We start from the raw sequence: 23,861 nt of genomic DNA on the forward strand, positions 1-23,861 counted from the left end.
TCTCTCTCCAGCCTTGAGAGTCCTCTGACTCTTAAATCTTTCAGGTACCAAGCACAGGGCCTAGAATGAGCTCCAGCCGCAGGCAGCTCATCACTCCTCATGATGTAAATTCTGTTCATGTGCCGACCATGTTGAAGATGCATCACAGATGGGGAGCCCTTTGTCGCTCCAGGAGAAATTGTTTTCTTTTGGAAACACCAGAAGATGTGAGAACCGCTCTAAAATGGTCACAGTGGGACCCGGAAGATGATTTGCTCCTGTTGCTTTGCAAATATTTGCTCAGTCACCACTAGCCTGCAAGCCTTATTTAACTGAACAACACTGGTGACCACAGACCAATTGTTTCCCTGAAGCATGAGAAGTTCCAGGAAGATTCCTTCCTTCCAATTTGCCAACAACATGAAAGGCAAGCTAGTAAAATATGTGAAAGTATATTTACAATGGGTATACGGATGAGCAACAACCAAGTATGAGGCATTTTTCATTGGTTACCCACACTTACCTTCTTTGATCTCAGTAGAAAGGAAGGCACTTCGATACCAGAGTACAATGTCAATCTTAAAAATGTTGTAGATGTATGTGACAGACACTGCTGCGCCTATCAGGGTGACAAGCCCTCCTATCAAGTAAGCTTGAACATCCGGGGCTACAAACGACAGCAAATAAATACATAAATAATCAAATAATCATAATACAAAGACTCAATTATACACTTTACTTATACAGATCACATTACAAATACCAAATGGAAATGTGTGAGAGGTCAATGAGGATACTGCTTAAATATTTTTTTTACAGTTACATAACAGGTATATGGGAGTAGAATAATCTAGCGTGGACCATGAATTTCAGGAAGCAAATGTGCTCTTGGGAACCTGGGGAAGGAAATCCTGCAGAACTCTTGCTTCTGATGGTGGATACAGCATGGTTCCTATGCATGAGAACTGCTCCCAAAACACACACAACCAGGTCTTACTTAGTCAACACTAGACTCTCCAGAGGTAGAGCCTAAGCGTGTGTATTGGAAGACCTGGTGGTTCTCTTGAACATTCCTGATTATTCCTGTTATAACTGCTTCCACAGGCACCAAAAATTGAGCAGCAGGATGTCTGTCATAAATAAAGAGCCGTCAACGGCCTCCCCTGAAAGCCAACTCTGTTGTCTCCATAAGGCTGGCAGAGAGCCAGACTGCCCCCTTTGTGCCGGCAAGGTCTGGGCTGGGGGCCTGCCTGCAAGGCACGATCTCAGAAAGGGCGTCTACCCCTGCTCTGCTTGTGAACACCACTGCGGAGCAATTATGGCAAAAGCAGTGGGTGGGAGATGACCAAGAAGCAGAACCAGTTCCTCTGGAATGTCAAGTCCCTAAAGACATGCTCCCACATCACCGCCGCCGCCACCACCACCACCACCGAGAAGAGGAACACAGCCTTCTCCCTTACCACAGCCCAAATCAGTGCTGCCACGGAAGGAAGGAGGCTCTAGGAAGGAGAGAATTCGAAAAGTGGAAGAAGGACAGAGGAAGAGAAAGTCTCTCCATTCTTAGAACCCACCGCATACAACACTTCCTTCATCAGCCCCTTCCTGATGCTCTAGTCCCCACTAGAAGGTGTGTGTGTGTAGGGGATGGCCTGGCCGGGGAGGGGGGGGGGGTAGGTATGGGGGGGGGCTCTCTTTTCTTTGAACTCCCAGAGCACATTCCTTTTTTTAAATATTCCTTAAAGATCTTATCACGACCTGCCCTAAGTCACACCATACTGCAAACAGTCTGAGGTGGAAGACATCTCCATGCACTACTGCATGTCTTTAAATAAATGGCACAACAAAGCATCGTGACTAAAACACATTCTGGGTCAACAGAAATAGCAACCCATTGATTAAATCCCAGCACAACCAAGTGGATCTGCTCTGCAGGCTGGTGCCCAATCTCATCCTGACCATCTGTTTGAACCTCTAGCTTCTGTTAGATAGATCCGCCCTTCCCATCCATCCTCCACTTCTCTTTGTCCTTCCCCAACTCTTGGAACAACAACGCCACCCCTCCCTTTGGGAGGACCCATGTCTGGGAACCTGTAATGTATAGACTTCGTGGATCTTGGTACTGTAATGGTCATGATAAGAAGACCATGTCGTGCAATATTTATGAGATTCATAAAGCCCCTGGTAAGTAGACAGGAGTGATGGCCAGAAATTCTTGAGTTGGTCATTCATCGCCTTCAGGAGTGTTGATATTCTCTGCTCTGGAAATGAGTTTAAAACCATCACCTTTCCAAACAGGAAATGAATGCTGAGTTCTTCTACTGACTATCACCCTGCTGCCTCATGCCAAGTGCTTAATGCCATGCTGTTTTCATATGTGTCTCCTTGTCATTGTTTTGAGCCCTCCAAACAGCATGTACCCCACCGAACAACTACCTGGGAGTTTTAAAATAAAGTACGCTGCCGACACTCCAGCATGGCAAATGAAAGGATGGCCATAATCTTCCATTTTCACTTCTGAGAAGGTTATGTTCACTGTGTAAAAAATATGTTTCTGAAAAGAAATGTGAGATCTGTAAAAGAAAAGAACCACCCAGTTATACAGGAGTCATATTTACCCAGCCTACTGTACCATCTTCAGTCTAGAGAATAAAAGTCTCTCCCAGAGAACACTTTGGGCCATCCTGTTACCCTAAGAAGGCTTCACGGAGTGGCTCAGTGAGGTGTGTGGAAATTTTTCATTTTCTTCTGGAAGGTGACAAGGAAGTGTGGCTCTGTTCATTACAGATAGCATCGTCAGCCCTCCAGAGCCTTGGCCTGGTCCTCTCCACTTATCCTAACTTATCAGCCCTGCAGGGTTCAACACAATTTCTCCTGCCCTCTGCCTTCCGTAGTCTTGATTTATACCACCCAATGTAAACAATCACAAATTGGGTTTATACCACTCAATTAGCTAATGATTAAGTCCTATCTCCCCTAAGAGTCCCCGTGTTGCTGCCTGTTTTGCTACTGAAGCCTAGAAGGTCTATAGCTCATGATATAACTAAACAGGAATGAGGCTGGTTTTAAGTTGGGAGAAATTGATCTTGTTGCATGAAGGCCATACTTGATGCTTTGCCTCATGTGTCTGACTAGGGTGTAAGCAGGATTGATCACATGAACACCTCACACCCCCCTGATTCAAGAAGGTTTGGCTGTGCATAGCACTGGCAAGATCTTTGAGAGACAAAGCCAAAAGGAGTAATGAGGGATCAGTGAGAAGCATCTAAAAAAAGCAGTACTAGCATCAAAACACTTCATGTTTATTTTTGAGAGAGAGAGAGAGAGAGAGAAAGAGAGAGAGCATGAGTTGGGGAGGGGCAGAGAGAGGAGGGAGACAAAGAATCTGAAGCAGGCTCCAGGCTCTGAGCCATCAGCACAGAACCTGACATGGGGCTCGAACCTACGGACTGCGAGATCATGACGTGAGCCAAAGTCAGCGCTCAACCAACTGAGCCACCCAGGCGCCCCCAAAATAATTTAAATGAAGAAATTCTTGCCAACTTTTAGGGAAGTCAGAAAAACACACAACACCTACTCAAATCCTTCTCTGATTCGTTTGGATTCATTGTAGTAATCATCCACCAAGGTGTCATTGACTCTCCAGGATCGGAGATTTGTATTATCCCTTGTGTCTGTTATATTGCAGTCTACAGTAAGGGTAGTGCCTGTAAAAAACAAATTCATAAATATTACATGAAAAGTCTATAAAAAATGATCAGCTAACAAAACCTCTTGCTTCTGAGCCTGGAATATGTTTTGATTACCAAAAATACCCCCTTGGAGGTCAACGTTAATCTACTTTATTCTCTCTTTGGACAGAGATAATAGGGGACAAGTGGCCTTCCAGGGTGTCTAAACAGCCGAATATCTGGCCAATGTCTTCCACAGTATTAGGGACACAAATACTAGTTCTAGTCTTAGGAAACTTAGCAAAGAACTTTAAAGTTGACAAAGTATTTCACACACATTGTCTCCTTAGGTCTTCATATCCTCAAAACTATACTACAATAAAAAAAAAAGGAGGTGCTATAAGGTCCATATTACAGATGAGAACACTGAGGTTCAGATAGATTAGTGACTTGCCCCCAAGGTCACACATTAGAGAAAGAAACGAGACATGAACTCTGGTTTTCTAGTTCCAAATCTTCCAAATACTTTACCAATCGTAACCCCTATCCTGACTCCACACACGTTCACAAATTATATTTAACAATTTTATATTTTTATTTTATTTTTATGTGTATTTATTTTATATTTTTCTTTTGTTTGGTTCCATGAGCCTAATAAATTCCATCTATTTACACGACATAAAAAGTTACTCTATTTCTAAATAGTCTACTTCATGTTTCTTTATTCCAGCTGGAATTAAGGTTTTTAAAAAAAAAAAATTCTCAACTATAACACATGTATAGTAAAAAGTATAGAATATACATATAAAGCGCATATCCATACCACCTTCACCCCATCAAGAAAATAGTATGGGGGGTGCCCGGATGGCTCAGTCGGTTGAGCATCCGACTCTTGATTTCAGCTCAGGTCATGATCCCAAGGTCATGGGATTGAGCCCCACATCTGGCTCTGTGCTGGGAGTGGAGCCTGCTTGGGACAAGAGTGTCTTAACTATTAGTCAGTCTTTACATTTCCCTACCAACATTATAAATAGATTCAGCAAAAATGAAACTCTATTGAGATTTTGGCTCTCCCTCAAAACCAAGGAAACGGGTTTAAGAGTTCAGTCTTGACTGTGTTATTTCTTCTACAGGTTTCTAAAGATAGATTTTTAAAAATCAGATTAAGGGTGTTCCCTTACATTTGTAGTTTTAAAGGAAGTTTAAAAAAAAAAAAAATTCTGGGGCACCTGGGTGGCTCAGTCAGTTAAGCGTCTGACTTCAGCTCAGGTCATGATTTCACGGTCCGTGAGTTCAAGCCCCGCGTCGGGCTCTGTGCTGACAGCTCAGAGCCTGGAGCCTGCTTTGGATTCTGTGTCTCCCTGTCTCTCTGACCCTCCCCCATTCATGCTCTGTCTCTCTCTGTCTCAAAAATAAATAAACATTAAACAAATTTTTTAAAAAATTCTAATTTAGGTGTTCATGGTTTTTGGTGTCTATGAGGTGAATATATTATTTTTTCTCCTTTAGTTTGTTAATACAAAATAAAAGAATGAATTACCTAATAGGAAGAAGCTTGGCATTGTTTCATGTAAACCCAACTTAGGCCACAAGGTAACATTCTTTATGTATGCTGTTAAAATAAATTTGCTAAAAATGTGCTTAGAGTGTTTCATCTGTGTTGATGAATGAGATTGGCCTGAAGTTTGCTTTGTAACAACGTTCATTTTTGGTTTGAGGGTTAAGAGTTTCCTGACCTAATATAATGAGTTAATGACTGTTTCCTTTTTCTGCTCTGTGAAACATTTTGTTTAAATTTGCTAAATTTCTTTACTAACTGCTTTGTAGAGCTCATGGGAAAAGCCAACTAGATACGGAATTTTGTTTGTAGCAAGATTTTTAAATTTATAGTCTTATTCCTATTCTGAAATCTTGTGCCAGATCCTCTGTGCTGATTTTTATATAAAATGCCCATTTCTTTTTAGATTTTCAAATTGTTTGGCACTAAGTTGTTCAGAATATCCTTTTGTGATCTTTTTTGTGTGTATATGATCTATGGTGATAGCCTCTTTTTCCTTCAGATTGTCCCTTCCCTCGTTTCTTAATCATCCAGGGGGCTACCAATCACATCCCACTTTCAAAAAAAACAACTTTTTCTTTGTTAATCACTCAATTGCACGTTCATTTACTATTTCACTATTTTCTGCTATTACTTTTCACCTCATCTCTTCCACTTCTTTTTTTAAAATTTTTTAAAAATGTTTATTTATTTTTGGGAGAGAGACACAGCATGAGTGAGGGAGAAGCAGAGAGGGAGGGAGACACAGAATCCGAAACAGGTTCCAGGCTCTGAGCTGTCAGCACAGAGCCTGATGCGAGGCTCAAACTCACAAACTGCGAGATCATGACCTGAGTCAAAGTTGGACGCTTAACCGACTGAACCACCCAGGCGCCCCGATCTCTTCCATTTCTGTTGGATTTATTTTGTTTCTCCTTTTCTGTCTTCGGGGGTGAGTGTGCTGCTCATAGATATTGCAACCATCTTCTTTTCCTAACTCAGGTTAACAAGCGTGCTCTGATCAAATCTTTGTATCTCATCAACCTCACTGAAATCTTTTTATTAGTATTCACTGTCAAATAATTTTCTCATTTCTATTTTTATCCATGAGCTTTTGAGAGGAGTTGGGTTTTTTTTAATTTTTTTTTAAGTTTATTTATTTTTGAGACAGAGAGAGACAGAGTATGAACGGGGGAGGGGCAGAGAGAGAGGGAGACACAGAATCAGAAGCAGGCTCCAGGCTCTGAGCCATCAGCCCAGAGCCCGACGCGGGGCTCAAACTCACGGACCGTGAGATCGTGACCTGAGCTGAAGTCGGACGCTTAACCGACTGAGCCACCCAGGTGCCCCGAGAGGAGTTGTTTTTATTTGATTGTTTATTTGATTTGATATGGTTATTCTAATTGTCTTTTTATTACTTATTTCTAACTTCTGACAATATGTAGTTGCAATGATTTCAATCTGTTGTTATAGGCCAATATGTGGTCTATTTTATCAAACATTTCATTGTGCTTAGAAAGAATGTGTAATCTGTAGTAGCTGGGCACAGGGCTCTGTAATATAAACATCAGGCCATTCATTGGACACATTTTGTTTGTCATGATAGGGTGTTCTGTTTGCCTGTTCTATCAGCTATTGTGAAAACCGTGGCTGGTATTATCCCATTATTATTCCATTATTAGTGTAAATTGGTCCATTTCTCCCTGTAATCCTGAACTAACTTTCTCTCTTTCTGTACGTACACACACACACACACACACACACACACACACCTTTAAGGCCATGTTATTATGTATCTAATAGATTCAAAAATGAACTTTCAATCATTATGAAGTATCCCTGTTTATCTCTAATAATGCATTCTGCCTTCGTATCTACTTTGATATTAGTATAATTATACCAACATCACTTTGGTTAGTGTTTATATCATATATCATTTTCCAGTCTTTTCCAGCATCTTGTAGACAGTCCAGAGTTTTAATTTCTTGTTCAAACCCAGTGTGACAATCTTAATTTGGAGCATTTAGTCCATCATATAATTGGTGATATATGTGTATTTAAATCGACTAACTTATATAGATATTTTATTTGTAGCATCTGTCCTATATCTGTCTTTTCCTCCTTGCTTTCTTTTGATTCCTTCTTTTGGATCGCTTCTTACCTTGCTCTTGATTATTTTTTATTACTCCATATAACCCTATATTTAAAAAATTATTATTATCTTAGGGCTGCCTTAAATATTAAAACATAGATCCTCAAACTTATCAAAATCTGATATTACTGATATCTCCACTCTCTTCTAAGAGAATGTAAAGTCTTAGAATGTAATTACATTTGACCTTCTCCTAGCATACAGGCAAATGCTGTTGGGAATTCTAATGTCATGTATATTTTAAATTCCATGAACAATCGTCATTTTTATTGCCTTATGCAGTCAAGATTCATTTAGATCTGCTCACATATTTACATCAACATTGCTCTTTCATTCCCTCCTACATAGCTGATTCACAATCTGGAAACATTTCCTTCTGCTTAAAGAGCATTGCAGTAGTTCCTTTTAAGACTGTGCTTGGCAAAGTTTGTCATTTTTAGTATGCCATATTTTCACTGATTATAAAATTAGCAGCATTTTTTCTTCAGCATACAACCTCTGTTATTTCCATTGAAGTTTCAAACAGTGGTTTTACTGTTGCACACAGAGCGTGTCTTTTTTTTTTCTTTTTTCCCTAACTTTTAAGATACTTTTCCTTTGTTTTTGGTTTTCTGCAGTTCCACTGTGGTATTTTAAGGTGCAGGTTTGGTTTTATTTATCCTGCTGAGTCTCCTTAGCTTCCAGGGTCTTTTAATTGATGTGTCTATCAGTTTGGAACATTCTCAGATTATCCTTTAAATAATATTGCCTCTGCTCTCATTTTTCTCTTTTCTCTTTCTTCTAGGACTGTAGTTACATACAGGTGAGCGCTGCAGATCCTCTTCCTCTAACCTCTATATTTCTTATTCTTTTGTCTCTCTGTGCTTAATCCTGGACATTTTCTCCTGACCTATATTTTAGTTCAGTAGTTCTTTTTTCAAATGTCTCTCATAGGCTATTAAACTCTGTATTGAATTTTTTGTTTTGGTATTGTCTTTGTCAGTCCTGATGTTTCGTTTGTTCTTTTTCAAATCTGATATGCTATTCTTTTTAAAAGTTTTCAATTGTCTTTTGAAAATTTCAATCATGTCTTTTCCTTCCTTGAACATAGTAAGCACAATTTATATGTATATCATTGTTTTGGTGTATGTTTTTTATTGCAGATGAGTATATTTTCATATTTCCTTAGTCTTTTTTTTTCTTCTCTGGATTATTCATTTGCCCCATTTGGATTATTCACATTCCTTGATTTGTTGGTATTTTCCATAGAAATTATATTACCTGTTTTTTAATACCTCTGTTCCAAACATTCTCTCTTAGTTTGTCATTCACATTTTGATTTTACCATTTTTCACATATACATACACTTAAATTTTTTATGATAGTCTAATTTTTAAGATATACACACACACATATATATATACATACATATAGATACATATATACATACGTGTGTGTGTGTGTGTGTGTGTGTGTATCCGGGACGCTGGGGATCTGTGTCTGCTGTATGTGGTCTACCATCTAGAATTTACTGAGTCAAAAGTTATACATATTTGTGAAGTGTCTGAATACATACTAGAATTTCCCTCTGCAGAGTCTATACCAGTCCATTGACTTATTTATCTATTTAGCAACTATTTCTTGAGCATCATCTTTTTTAAAAAATGTTTATTTATTTATTTCGAAGAAGAGACAGAGAGAGAGCAAGTAGGGAGGAGGCAGAGAGGGAGAGAATCCCAGGCAGGCTCCACGCTGTCAGCACAGACCCCAACACAGGGCTCGATCTCACAAACTGTGAGATGATGACCTGAGCTGAAATCAGGAGTCAGGTGCCTAATCGATGGAGCCACCCAGCCACCATAAGCACCTTCTGTGTTCTAGAAATTGTTCTGAGCACTGGTGATATCGGAGGGAACAAACCAGATGCAAAGCTTTCTCCTAAGAAGCATAGATTCAAATAGAATTAGAGATAACAAGACAAGTTCAAAATATGTGAGGTAGTGATAAGTACTTTATGAAAACATAGAGAAAGCTCAAGGGCTAGAGCATGGTGGTGAGTGAGGTGTGCTATTTCAACACGGTGGTCAGGTGAGATGACATTCAGTGGAGACCCGATGGAAGTGAAGAAACAGACCATGGGGATGTGTGTGGAAGAGCGTTTCAAGTAGAGAAAACAGCAAGTGCAAAGTCCCTGAGGTAGAAGTGTGCTTGACCGTTCAAGGAACAGCAGGTAGACCAGTGTGGTCAAAACAGAAGGACTGAATGGAGAGCTGCAATAAATGAGGTCCAAGCACATGTGAAGTGCTAACAAGGGGAAGTCGACCGTGGAGGGCCCCACTGGAGGGCCCCACTTTTTCACGCTCTTTATTTCTTCTATTTGAATTTTAGTCTGAGATGGGAAACCTTTGGAGAGTTTTAAACCTAAACATTTTTAAATGATTGCTCATATTCATGGCTGGTCATGTATCAGAACACTCCCCATAGTATCCTTGCTAATATTTGGTATTATATATGTTTTAATCCTTACCAATTTCATGGATAGATATCATTGCTTTTGTGTATATTTTTTATCGCAGGTGAATATATTTTCATATTTTCTTAGTCTTTTATTCTTCTGTGAATTATTCATTTGCCCCATTTGGATTATTCATATTCTTTGATTTCTTGGAATTTTCTATAGAAATTATATTAGCTGTTTTTTAATATCTCTGTTCAAAACATTCTTAGTTTGTCTTTCACATTTTGATTTTACCATTTTTTACATATACATACATTTAAATTTTTTATGATAGTCTAATTTTTAATCTTCTGTGATTTCTTCCACTGGTTCTATGTGTAGAAAATACATCCTTCTGAGGTTGGACACAAATTTATCTTTTGTTATTATGATTATTATTTTATTTGAGAGACAGTAAGTGCTTGTGAGCAGGAGAGGGGCAAAGAGAATCCAGAGCAGGTTCTATGCTTAGCATGGAGCCTGATTTGGGCCTCAGTCTCATGATCCTGGGACCATAACCTGAGCTGAAACCAAGAGTTGGACACTCAACCAACTGAGCCACCCAGGTGCCCTGATTTATCTTTATGTTCTTCTTTTTTTTAATGTTTACTTATTTTTGAGACAGAGAGAGACAGAGCATGAACGGGGGAGGGTCAGAAAGAGAGGGAGACACAGAATCTGAAACAGGCTCCAGGCTCTGAGCTGTCAGCACAGAGCCTGACGCAGGGCTCGAACTCACGGACCACGAGATCGTGACCTGAGCCAAAGTTGGACGGTTAACTGACTGAGCCACTCAGGCACCCCTATCTTTATTTTCAATGGTACTTTTGAGGACTTATTTTTATATGTAGTTCTTTAATTCATCAAAACTGTATTTTTGTGTCTGATATGAGATAAAGAATGAACTACATATTCTTCACATTTAACAAGTTTTACTAATATTGCACATACACTATATCTCTTTCTCTACATATCTCCTTTACTAAATTTCTGTGTATTCCAACACATGCTGATTGTTTTCTGTTATGTTATCTAATCTTCGTGTTTGCGTACAAATAGCAGTATCTATTTATTATAGCTTTATAATTAAACATACTTTAATATTTACTAGAAAAGATCTCTATTTCTTCTTTTTCGCGCTCTTTATTTCTTCTATTCAATTGTTTTCCTAACTTCTTCCAACATTTTTGACATGAATTTTTAACAAGTGCCTTGTCAAATTTCAGGACAGTCAATGAAATTTAATTGGTTTTATATTAAACATGTATATTAATCTCCCCTTATGATTTCAATGGCTTCAATAATTTTACTCACCAGGTTGTACTTCAATTGAATTGTTTTTTGGGTAAATGATTTTAGGAATTCTTCCTGCATATCCATGTGTTTCTGCTAAGAAATCAAACCCACGTGAAATTGCATTAGAATCATGTATGATACCTTCCCAACTACTTATCCAATGCTAGTGTAAAGAAAACACGGTACTAAGCAGATCTTCAGTTAATAGTAGTCAAGGAAAACACAAAGCTCATGGCATGATGAAATGCCACCCCATAAATACCTATTTTGAAACCAGAAATAACTGAATTGCTAAGGAAGAGCCCTAGGCACTGGGCTACCACGAGAGCTCCCTTCGCCATTCTGTATTTGGTATAAATGTAAACTGATGAGATTGTGTACTAAAATCTCATTACCTAATAATCCAGATGCAGTTTGTACGCAGTGGCTCTAAGCAAAGCTCTGGCCTGGGTCCTACAGGGAGATAATGATCCTCATGTCTCACTGCTCCATCCTCTCTCCCTGCTTTTCCACATTCTTTATATCCCATCCTCTTCCATTATACTTCCACTGTATCACTGTCTTCCCTTGTGTTGACTTGTCAGCCCTTCAATTTTCTCCACTTCTTCTCTTCCCAATTTGTCCACCAACATTTAGCCATCACCTGCCTAGCCCCACGTGCCTCCTCTAGATTTGGGGTGGGACACAGAGAAGCTATAAGAGGGAAGCTAGGAAAATGCAAAAACATATGTCCTTTATAATGACAATAATATTTGCACATTCTACATACAAAGCATCCAAATTCAGTGTGTGCCAGACAGAAATCATCACCGGCCAGTTAATATACCACCTTGCTCTGGATCGCACACAGCTAAAATCTAGAAGTCATTCTAGGCAACAGCCCTTCTCTTACTTCTTCAAATTACCAACCTCCAAGTCAAACTAATTTCACCTCCTAACATTTCTTCATGTGTGCCTCCTTCTTCACAGCTAACCCATTTTCCACTCTCTACTCTTTCCTAGGTACTCTTATTCATATCCACCCTTCTATTACCATCTAAAGGCCAAGGACTTTGAAAGTTGCATCTCCAGACTTTTCTCTAGACTATGGCCTTGGCCTACTTGACATCTCCACGTGGGCACCTCCAAGTACTCAACTTACCCATGACCAAGCTCATGATCTCTTTCCTAAATCCAGTTTTCCTTCAGAGTTCTATTATTTCATTGAATAATGTCACCAACCAGCCCACTGCATATGCCAAAAGGCCTAACTCCCTTGACCTTGCCATATCCCTTACCCCATATTCAGTCCAACACTAACACCTGTGGGTTTTACCTCCTAAAATTCCTTGAACCCAGCCACATCTCTCCATCTTCAATGCCACCATGTTGCCTGTACCTACCTGATATCTCACCTGCATTTCTGTACCCGCCTCCTACATGCCACTCCTACCTCTGTAGGGATCATTCTGTGCACAGCAGGCACACTCAGCTTTCAGAAATGTTAAGTCACATCATGCAACTCTCCTGCTCTCCACCCGTCTGGCTGCTTACCAATGTTCTTGGAATAAACTCCACACTCTCTACTTTGGATTGCATGTTCCCACCAATTCCTGGCCCCTGATTACTTCTCCAACCTCATTACCTAGCGTGACCTCCCTCACTCAGCATTGCTCCAGCCAACCTGCCTACTTCCCATTATTCAGACATACCATGGTCTGTTTTGTTACAAGGCCTTTATTTTGGCTGCTCCCTCAGTCTGGAAAAATCTCACCCACTCCATCATTCAGTTTATGCTTCCTGACTATCAGTGTCACTATTATCAAGAAGCTTTCCCTGACCCACAGACTTCTCAACAGGTCCTTGTCTGTTTGATCTCACATTTTCCATTCTCTCATTGCATTGAATCTCCTTGGTAATTACACATCTCACTAGCAACTTATCTGATATAGCTCTGCCTCCCCTCCCTGCTCAGACTTCAAAGTTCCATCAGAGCAGCACTCATGGCTGTTTTCCTCCTTATCATGCTCTCTCTACTAAGCACAGGACCTGGCCTTGTTAGGCACTTAGTAAAGAGCCACTAAATTACCGCCTGAAGAAGAATCTCCTGCCAATTCCACTCAAGTTCTGATTATCAGCCCTCTTCTGGGTATTGCAGCAGCTGCCAAAGTGGTCTGCAGGCTCCAAGACCCTCTTCAACTCTTGCTCAACCATCTCAAGACTGGTCTTGTCCATCACAAATGCAGCCTCATCCCTCTGCATCCAAAGGCTCTGCAGTGGCTCCATGGGAAATCCTGCGTGTAACTGGCCCCTTAACCTTGACCCTGTTTCACTCCATGGCCTCAGCAATCTCCGCTCCTTACCGCATGCTTATGTATGCTCCAACAAAATTAGTTTTAGATCCAACACAAACTATACTGGTGGACACTTTTATGTTTTGTCTTAGACCATTCTCTCTGCCCTGTCTCACTCTTTACATCTATAAATCTAACTCATCCTTCAAAATTCAGCTGAGAAGACATTTCCTCTTGGAAGCCTTCCAAGGCCACTTATTTGCCACTCTCGTGGCTACTTCCGATTCTTTTACTGTTCCTCAGACACTATCTATAACTCTATCCTTATCACGTAATTGTTAAAATGATTCATTTACATCTCCATCTCCACTACCACCAGGTTGAGAGCTTCTCAACAGAAGAAACAATGGGTTTATGTTTTTTTTTAATTTGTTAATGATCAGGTTCTAACAATTTGGGAGATATAATAGATCATAAATAAGTGTTTGTTGCAATGGCACGAAATATAGACTATTAAGCTCAATGACCTCTTGAGGTAGTCTTCATTTCACCTTTGAAATGTTGTGTTTCAAAGAATCCCTTGGCTACCCATGTAAAACTAAAGCATGACAGTTGCCAATCATGCTGTTAATAAATAGGTCTGTGCCTAGTCTGGGCCAGGCACTGGGCTAGGTGTGGGGGATTGAGCAAGACAACTTTCGCCTACCTTTGGAGAGATAACAGGTGACGTAAAACCCAAAAGCATAAAAATCATCAGATGTAATACAATTATTTTTCTTAATTAAAAGGTTCTAGGTGGGAAGCAGGAAGCCATCCATGCTAAATACGTGCCTAAGAGAACCACACCATTAAGAAATTGCTAGGTACCACCCAGCGTTTTGAAGTCTGATAGAAATTAGTGACAGATATAATGGTCCAAATCAAAGAAATATTCAGTCTTCAGTTCTTCCCATTTAGATGAATAAACATAGAAAACAACTACCTCCTGACAAGAGAGCAAAAGGCAATAGCAAGAACTCCTTGATGAAGGTGTTGAAAAGAAGGAATGCTCATCTGGCCACTGAAAGCCTTAGTCCTGGACCTGTTTCTGTCACCAACCAGCTCTGTAAGTTTCATAAGTTACTCCTCCCGGGTCTCTATAAAATTAACGGCTTAAGCTGAATTATCTTTAGGGTTTCTTCAACCCCAAATATTCTGCTTTCAGGTCTCCAGGTCATATGTTCAAGCCAACTGGCTGCTTTGGGTTGAGAACTGATGCCCCATGAGCATCAAGTCCAGAGACCTTGAACTCTGCATGCATGGGCAGGGGAGGCCAAAGCTGGAGTGGCCCAGCAAAGTAGTCACAGTAATGATGGCTGAGGGAAATAAGAGTAACGATAATATCTACCACGTCCTGAATACCTATACTTTGCCAGGTACCCCAGTACCTGCTTTACATACGTGCTCTCATTTCATTTTCACACCAAGCGTGTTGAGTATTCTGTTTTCCCAGATGAGAAACTGAACTCCTCCTGCCCTTTGACCACCCCCTCTTTCTCCCCTCTGCTTCTAACAATGGCAACTTTGAGAGTCTGCTAACCCTCAAGAAAATCAAGATTGAGAATCACTGCTTCCCAAAGCCAGCCATCTCACGCAGAGCCAAGAGGAAGCCAAGGCAATGGATATGAGCATATTTACTGATATTCACAGTGATGCTGTTTAAAATAGTGTACCGCTTCCCCGTGTGTGTCAGTTGGGCTTGACACGCGTAGTCCCCTCCGTCCTCTGCTGAAACGTTGCTCACTGAGAGCTTAACTCTCCAACGAGTAAACCGTCCTCCTTTAATCTCTTTACAGTCCTAAATACAAAAATATATATACATATATATTTTATTTAGTTATTTACTTATTTAATTTGAGAAAGAGAATGAGTACAAGGAAGGGAGAGGGACAGAGAGAATCCCAAGCAGGCTCTGCGCTCAGTGCAGAACCTGATGTGGGGCTCGATTCCCATGACCCTGGGATCACAACCTGAAGCAAAACCAAGATTCGGACGCTCAACCGACTGAGCCACCGGGGGGCCCTTATACATACACGTTTTAATTCAAAGAGTATTTTGGTGCATCAGTTACATTCCTAGTTAGCACCTCCTATGAACTGTGGGGAGATGCAAGAAACATGTGATCCCTAGACCATGGGTAATGTATAATCTAACTGAAGATGATTATCTATCTATCTATCTATCTACTATCTATCCATCCATATCCATCTATATCTGTAGATAGATAGAAAGATGGATAAATATCTACAGAAGATCTGACAAAGAATATGTTGCAAGCTACAGTGAGTGCTGTAAATATTAAGTCTAACAGAGGTTGAGAAGAGAGAGGCCTAAGTGGGCTAGAAGGAAGACTAGATGGAGGAGGATTGGGTAGGGTCCGCAGAGGAATACAGTAGGAGGATGTGAACAGGCAGGAATGCCTTCCACTCACAGGGGACCATATCTCCCAGTGGACCACCATCTCATGGCACCATGACCCTTTGCTAAAACTGCAAGCCCAGGTGATTAATGAATGCTTACACTGTGTTCCAGGCCCAAATACACCTTCTCAACCTGCTGGGGGTTGGACTTTACAGAGGTCCAAAATAACTCTTCAAGAACATTCTGCTTGGTGGTCTGAGCAATAGTCAAAGTATGATGGCTTGGCTTATGGGCAGATGTCACATAACTTGTTACGTCGCCCACGCTGCCGCTGCATCGACAAGAACAACCTCACACCAAACCAGCTTGAGGTTTGGTTGGTCTCAGGAATGCCTTTCTTGCTTGTCATCCTCAGCAACCACCCACAGGGCAGGCCTCAGCCTCCATCTGTCTGTCAGAAGCTCACATTCTCATGCTAACTGCCACTTCTTCCATCTCACAGACCCCCTTCTGAACATTTCCTCAAAACTTTGCCCCTTTCTTTGGGAAGTGCCACTCAACAGAGTAACTTCTTGAATTATTGAGCCCATTTATTCATTAAAGCATTCAAGTTCCTGCTCTTTGCTAGTCTGTGAGAGGTTGTGTCATGCAGGAATAAGATGCAGTCCCTGTCTTCAGAAAGCTCACAACCATGTAATATAGAGGACAAACTTTAGGGTTTACCCTGATAAAGATTTAATTGTCTGCGTTTGGAGCTCTCTTCTCACGGAGTCAGCTGTAGCTAGCTCAGGAGCAGACTCCATTCTTCATGGGAACAGTGTGAATGGATCCACCTTGGAAGCTAAAACTCAATAACTCCAGAACGAGCATTTCTTTATTTATCATGTGAATTTCTAAAAGTTTTACCTTATTCCCCATATGGGAAACCCAATTATAATTGGATAGTTACTTAACAAACAGAATGGGAATTATTAGTAAGGGTCAGATGGGTGAAGGCATCAGACCCCATAATGTGATGCCACCTTCTTTGGAGTAGGGACAAACAAAAAGCATTGAGTCCTTGGACTATGAAAACTTTCTTCCTTGGATAGGGCTTCGATAGGGGCAATCTCTGGAGGCCCAGAATACGTGGATCCATATATCCCTTTCTACATTTCCGTCATTGACCAGTCCCTTTCTGATCGACTCTTCCTTTCTTTTAAGATGTACAAATACTTAATCATATGGAAATCCAATCTTGATAATTTAAGAAGCAATCTTGATAGCTCCTGTCCCTTTACAGTAACTGGGACTGCTTCTACCACAGTCCACTAGGGCATCGTTGTAGAGTTTAAATTCTCAGAAGGCCTTGACTGTTACTTAAAAATCTGTAAGTGACATCTCACTGACAAGATCTAAACTTAAAATAGTAGTGAGAGCAGGCAACATTTGAATGTATTTTGTCTCCCAAGCACCAAGAACACTTTGAGCCCAGCATGTACAGTGGTTGGAGGAATAGAATGGCCCAGAGTGTCTGGCTAAGATGCAGAACCTACAGGAGAATGACAGAGATAGAACTGGTCAGGCACCCAGGAGCCCAATCATAGAAAACCATGAAAATGGGACGAACATTGCAGTTTTTCCAGCAAGGGAATGAGACGATCATATTTGCCTTTGAGAATGATCTCAGGAAGTACAGACACAGCCTAATAGTGGAGCAGAAATCATTGTATTGAGAAGTAGTTTGGAATTGAAAAAAAAAATGGAGACATCACTGCTTTTCCAATGTGAATACTTCATTGTCTATGAGAATGCATATTTTATTTTTTTAATTTTTTATGTCTATTTTTGAGAGAGAGAGAGAAAGAGAGAGAATGCAAGTGGGGGAGGAGCAGAGAGAGAGGGAAACACAGAATCTGAAGCAGGCTCCAGGCTCTGAGCTGTCAGCACAGAGCCCAATGCGGGGCTCAAACCCATGAACCGCGAGATCGTGACCTGAGCCAAAGTCAGACGCTTAACCAACTGAGCCACCCAGGTACCCCAAGAATGGATATGTTAATACCTGAACCTTTTCCTCCATAACCCTTCAATTTCAAGGATCATCTCTATTCCTCTTGGTCTTCAATTATCCCGCCACAAGCTGGGCTTTGTCATTATCCAGAACCGCTATGTTTCTAAATTCCTCAAAACAAATATACCATTCTGATTATCATTTTTTATTATTCCATCTCTTCCATTCCTTTATTTTAACCAAATAATAGCATGTGATATTTATTTATTAAATAATTGCTATGTACCTACACTGAACTAAGGGCTTGCCAGATAGATGATTTCATTCACTCTTCAAAACAAATCTGTGAGGCCTTATCTCTTGGACGGGTTTTAGTTGCATAAAGCAAAAAGCATCCCAGCTATTTTAGGGGGAAAAGGATTTAACACAGGTATTAGGCGCTTACAGAATTTTAAGAAGCACTCAGGCAGTGAGATCTAAACCAGACCATGCTGGTGAACGAGCTCACAGGATCCCTGCTACCTCTGACATAACTGTGAGGTGGGAGTCAAGACTTTGAAACACCCCACCTGAAAGTCAGACACCAGGAGTTGCCACGACACAACTCTAGCGTGCAAAGTCATGCCACATCTAGTAAAGCCACACCAACAAATACATCATTAGAGGGCCTATGCACTGCTTCTCAGCTCCCACAACGCCGAGGTCTGGGCCCTGGAACACCGCTGCAGAAAAATCCCCATGTCCATGCTGTCCAGCAGAAAAAGCAGGACAATCTAGACAATTTCTTATTTCAGCCCTTCAGGGAAGCCAGCTGAAGAAGCTTAGTCACATCCAGAACATTAGCTGCAGGAAACCCTGGAAAACTGTAGGGTGTGTATTTGGTTGCTTTGGTTGTTTGTTTGTTTGTTTGTTTGTTCATTTGTTTCTTTTTAGCTTTAGAGCCTCTCTAGTGTTTAAAGAGGCTCACCATGGACAGTGAACATCTATCCACCATGTTCATTATAGTCTTCTACCTGAAATTTCTATCCATCACACCCATTTTTCTGTCTTCGCTGGAAGCAGTCTTCTTGACCCCTCCATTTGGTATTAATTACCACTTTCCTTCAGGTATCATCTCCTTTCCCATCATGTGGCCGTCACTTTACTCACCCCCTTTCAATTCCTCCACACTGTTGCCCTTTATCCTTGCAGCATATTCAGCCTGCAAAACCCACCCTGGGTTGGTCCCATTGTCTCTCTCCTACATGCCTACAACCTGATGAACATTATGAGAGAAAATCACATCAACATGAGTCTTGGCATCACTACTGATTCATGGTCTTCACCTTACAAATTCTTTGCTTTCGACTCCCTCATTCACCTACTCACCTACACTGTTCTTTCTAAATTTCCACCTAACATCTCCCTCCAATTAATGGAGAAAAGAGGGGCCACTGGGAATGAGTTCCCTCCACTCACTCTCCTCTCCTTTCCCCTCATTCTGTCAGTTCTATCTCATACACTCTCCTCAATGGTCCTCGTTTAATCACTGAATTTCTGAAATAGCGTCAATGATCCACACGCCACCATCCGCAAGCCCTTCCAATTTATTCCCTGCAGTGCCTCCACGAGGACTTCACTAACGTGTAAAGAAGTGGAGTATGTCATTCTCCTAATAGGGTGATTGGCCGTTGACATACTTTAAGTGGGGAAAAGGCTATGTGCTGGTTAGCAAACAAGATCTTCTACTTCCTAGCATCACCTTACCCCACTCTGACATGGACCCCAGACTCTATCTAATGCCCCCAAACACCATTCTCTTTCTTACCTGATCCCTTTGCACCTGCTAGGGTTTTTTCTAATTGTCATCATTTTCGCCCCCCACCCCCCTTCCCCACCAGCTTCATTGCTATTCATTCTTTACGCAGTGCAATGCTCACCTCCTACACTAAGCATTTCCTGGTATGGCCCCAGGCAGATAATAAGCTCTAAGTGCTTGGAGAATTGATTCCAATGTTCTCATTTGACAGAAGAAGACACTGAGGCCCAAAAAGTAACTCAAGGTCTGAACTGGAGAGTAGCAAAAACAGAGCCATAACTGAGGTCACTGGTGGGAACAGTTTCAGAACAATCCCTCTTCTTCATATTGCTTGACTCCTAGCCTCCTATCTGCTCAAGCTGAGCAGATAGTTTAAAAATAAAGATGCCTGAACCTCACCCATGGATAATCTGATTCAGGAAGTAGAATATAAGTCCGAGCAAGTGCTTTAAAAAAAAAAAAACCCATCCTCTTAACACTGAGGTAGTGACAAAGTTGATTCTAAAAACCTACCTCTCTACAAATGTCAAGTGCTTTCAAATCTATGACCACAACAGGCCCAGGCCGAGAGGAAAAACTTTCGAGAAGAGTTCTACTGATAAGACTCTAAAGGGGCATAATGCTAGTGCCAAGAGGTAATTGTTGCAAGGCTGCAAGGTGGGAGACAGAATGCTGGAGGAAGAGTCTACAAGAAGCCACGGAGAAGAACGTGTGACCCCGTATCCTGAGAAGGCCAAAGTTGGACTCGGAAAGTGGGTAATGCCACAGTCCAAGCCACCTGAGGCTGAGGGGACGGTGGCCTGGCAATCAGTACCCTCTGAGCAGAACAGGAATACTGTTAGGGAATTTTTTATTTCCAAGTAGGCTCCACGCCCAACATGGGCTGGAACTCATGACCCTGAGATCAAGAGTTGCATGTTCCACTGACTTAGCCAGCCAGGCCTCCCTTGGAACAGGATTGTTGTTAGTTTTTAAATTGTAGTCAGAGCCAATGCTAACAAGGGGATAATGAGAAAGAGTATGCAAACTGTTTATTATATGTCCCGACACATATTAAATGAATACTTGTCACGTAATTTTTTTCCACTGGCCCAATAGTTAATAAGAAAAACAAAAAATATTGGAGATAGAAAGAACTCAGAAGCCATCCACCTATTCAGTAGAAACTTACTGAACATTTCCTCAGGGCCAGGTATTAGTATTGTAAGTGGAGAAGGCACAGGCAGTAGCTATAAAGTCTGTAAAGATGAACTTCTCATTAAAGGAAAACTGGGTGTTTAGAACTAACTGTCCCAAATACTTCTTTTTTTTTACATGTTTATTTATTTCTGAGACAGAAACAGAGCATGAGTGGGGGAGGGGCAGAGAGAGAGGGAGCCACAGAATCCAAAGCAGGCTCCAGGCTCTGAGCTGGCAGCACGGAGCCCGACGTAAGGCTCGAATTCACAAACTGTGAGATCATCACCTGAGCCGAAGTCGGATGCTCAACCTCAACCGACTGAGTCACCTGGGTGCCCCACCCCCCAAATTATCCTGAAGGTGACAGCCAGTAGACTGATAAGACAGTGCTTTGATGGATACAGGTGTAGGAGACAAAAGCTAGAGTCAGGGCCTGACGTCCTGCCAAACTCTTAAGTCATCAGCTGGGATTGAAATGACCACACAGTTTGGTTAAACCGCTAAAAGCATGGCCCTAAAAGAAGACCGCGTCAATCCCAACTTCAAATGATGATTCTCACAAGTTCACTATTGCGCCAAGCAAGCCAGGTTTGTGCCTATATGTACTACATACAATATGATTAAATTTCAGTGAAATTCATAAGCTGGCAACACTAATCTATGCTGTTATAAGTCAGGGGATTAGGGAAGTACACTTCTTTGGAAGATGGCAGAAGGGGGCCTTCTGAGGTGCTGGTGGTATTTTAGTTCTTGACCTTGATCACTGGAAGGGGTAACCAAAGGGTATGTTCACTTTCTGATAATCCATCAAGCTTGTCCCCTTAAGCTTCATGTATTTTCTATACAAACACTGAACCTCGATGGAAATTGTTCACGCATTCCAAACATTGGTACCCAGAATATATAAATATATAAAGTCTCTTGTAAGTCAGTAACAAAATGGTAAGAAAAATGAAAAAAATAAAAATAGGGCAAAAGGTAGGAGTCACCAGTTCAGAGCATTCAAAAATGGTCAGTAAATGTATGCAAAAGTTGTTCAATCTCACTAACACTAATAATTAAGGAAAAGCAACCAAAACAACAATACAGTAACATTTACACCCATTAAGCTGATAAAAAAATATATAAGTCTTATAATACAAAGTCCCAGATAAGGTTTTAGGGAGTCGGGGATATTGCAGGGGGTGAGTATAAGCCGATAAAAAATTTTGTCAAGGAACTTGGCATCATCAATGAAATTGAATACTTTATACATAGCCTACAATCTAACAATTATAAGGTTAATGAGAATGTAGCCTACAAAACTTGCACACTGGCAAATGCGCCTTAAAACACGGGGATAAGGCCATTCATTGCCTTGTGAGAGCAGAAAATGGAAACAAAGTAAATGAACACAAAACATGTAATAGGATCAACAAGGCCAAAACTGGATTCTTGGAAAAAAGTAATAAAACTGACACCTCTCTTATGAGAGACTAATCCAGTGAGACAGTGAGAGAGAAATACATTGTAACAGGGATTAAAAGAAGAACCTTCTGGCAGAAACAGACATCAAAAGAGCAAAGATGGTAAACCGTTGCATGCTAGAGTATCTGAAATGTTAAATGAAATGAGCAATTTCCTACAAAAAAAGAAATCTTACCAAAACTCTTTCAGGAAGAAATGAGAAATTGGTATAAGCGTCTCTCCATTAATGAAATTGAATCAGGTGATAAAAAGGTTTCCACAGAGAAAAATCACGCCCCAGATGGCTGTACCGACAGGTGCTAACAAGCAGAATTACAGGAAAACTAATCCTATCTTAAATAACCAGCCTGTTCTCCTCCCTGCCTAGGATTATGTCTTAGACATTAATATCTGCTGGGACAGCCAAGAAAAGAGAATGCTCCAAGGTGAAAACACAAGGTACAGAAAGGTGAGTCAAGGATTTCGTGTTTTCATAAAAAGTGAAGGACAAAGAAATAGTTTTATTTGCTTGGATAGCATGATATAAAAATAATGCAAAAGATAGAAGAAACCAATAAAAGCAGCCATGTGCTAGGAAAGGTGTGATAGGCCCAGGGCAAATACAGCTCAGGAGAGCAGAGGATACTTTCCAGGGGTGACTTTTTATACTTTGTGATTATTGAATCATGTGCATGTAGTGCCCACTCAAACAAATTTATTAATCTGTTAGAATAAAAGAATAACCAAGGATAGTTCTCAAAAAATATAATAGCAGGGAGGTGGTGAATACAAGGAATAAAATATTACAAAGTTATAAGAACCATAAATTTTAAAATCAATAATCAGCGGGTAAAATTATCAGTATCAATTAGCTAACAATTAGCTAGGTACTCAAATCTCTTTACCAACTCTGCCTTAAAAGATACAACTTAAATTAAAAACAAGTTTAAAAAAATTTTATGCTTATTTATTTTTGAGACAGAGAAAGAGTGAGAACAGGGAAGGGACAGAGAAAGAGGGAGACACAGAATCTGAAGCCGACTCTAGACTGAGCTGTCAGCACAGAGCCCGTCGTGGGTCTCGAACTCATGAACTGTGAGATCATGACCTGAGCTAAAGTTGGATGCTTAACCAACTGAGCCACCCAGGCCCCCCCCAAACGAGTAAGTTTTAAAGAAGAAGAAAAATATCATAGGAAAATTATTTTTTTTTACCTTGTACCACGTTATTGAATCCAAAACACAACTCTGTGGGAAGTTCAGATGACAGGTAAGACTGTCGTCTTTTCCGGCATGTAATATTTGTTTGTATTCATCTGATAAAATCAGTTGACTGTTTCCAGAAAAACAATACCAATATTTTCTTAACACAGTTAGGTTTACATGGATTCTGTGACAGGTGTTTGTATAGCTGTAAGAAAATGGCAAATTGAAACCTCGTAAACTCCAACAGTCACAAAATCAAATGAATCTACTCATCTCCAGATTGCCAAATCATCTTCAAGATATTGTGCAAGCCCTCTGCCTCAAGCGAGGTGGGATGCATCTCACAAATTATTACTTACAAAAAGGAAAAAAAAAATATTTATATTGTGGAAACCCTGGACAACACCTTAACCACGTGATCCAACCGATTACCACCACCAAGGGGCAAGTGGACACCATGAG

At 40.7% G+C, this 23,861-nt stretch overlaps 1 protein-coding gene across 1 annotated transcript in view; it reads right to left on the reverse strand.

Annotated features, from left to right (window-relative positions):
• The window catches only part of IL1RL2 (interleukin 1 receptor like 2), a 41,854-nt gene that overhangs the window by 13,730 nt on the left and 4,263 nt on the right, over positions 1 to 23,861 (reverse strand). Inside the window, exons 5-10 of the mRNA XM_042979836.1 lie at positions 23,409 to 23,604; positions 15,059 to 15,218; positions 11,127 to 11,201; positions 3,554 to 3,683; positions 2,413 to 2,549; positions 503 to 646 (exon numbers count right to left, since the gene is read on the reverse strand). Of these exons, the coding sequence (XP_042835770.1) occupies positions 503 to 646; positions 2,413 to 2,549; positions 3,554 to 3,683; positions 11,127 to 11,201; positions 15,059 to 15,218; positions 23,409 to 23,604 (842 nt within the window). The remainder of the gene's footprint in view (positions 1 to 502; positions 647 to 2,412; positions 2,550 to 3,553; positions 3,684 to 11,126; positions 11,202 to 15,058; positions 15,219 to 23,408; positions 23,605 to 23,861) is intronic.

This window comes from Panthera tigris, chromosome A3, assembly GCF_018350195.1.
Source record: "Panthera tigris isolate Pti1 chromosome A3, P.tigris_Pti1_mat1.1, whole genome shotgun sequence".
Classification (NCBI taxonomy): domain Eukaryota; kingdom Metazoa; phylum Chordata; class Mammalia; order Carnivora; family Felidae; genus Panthera; species Panthera tigris.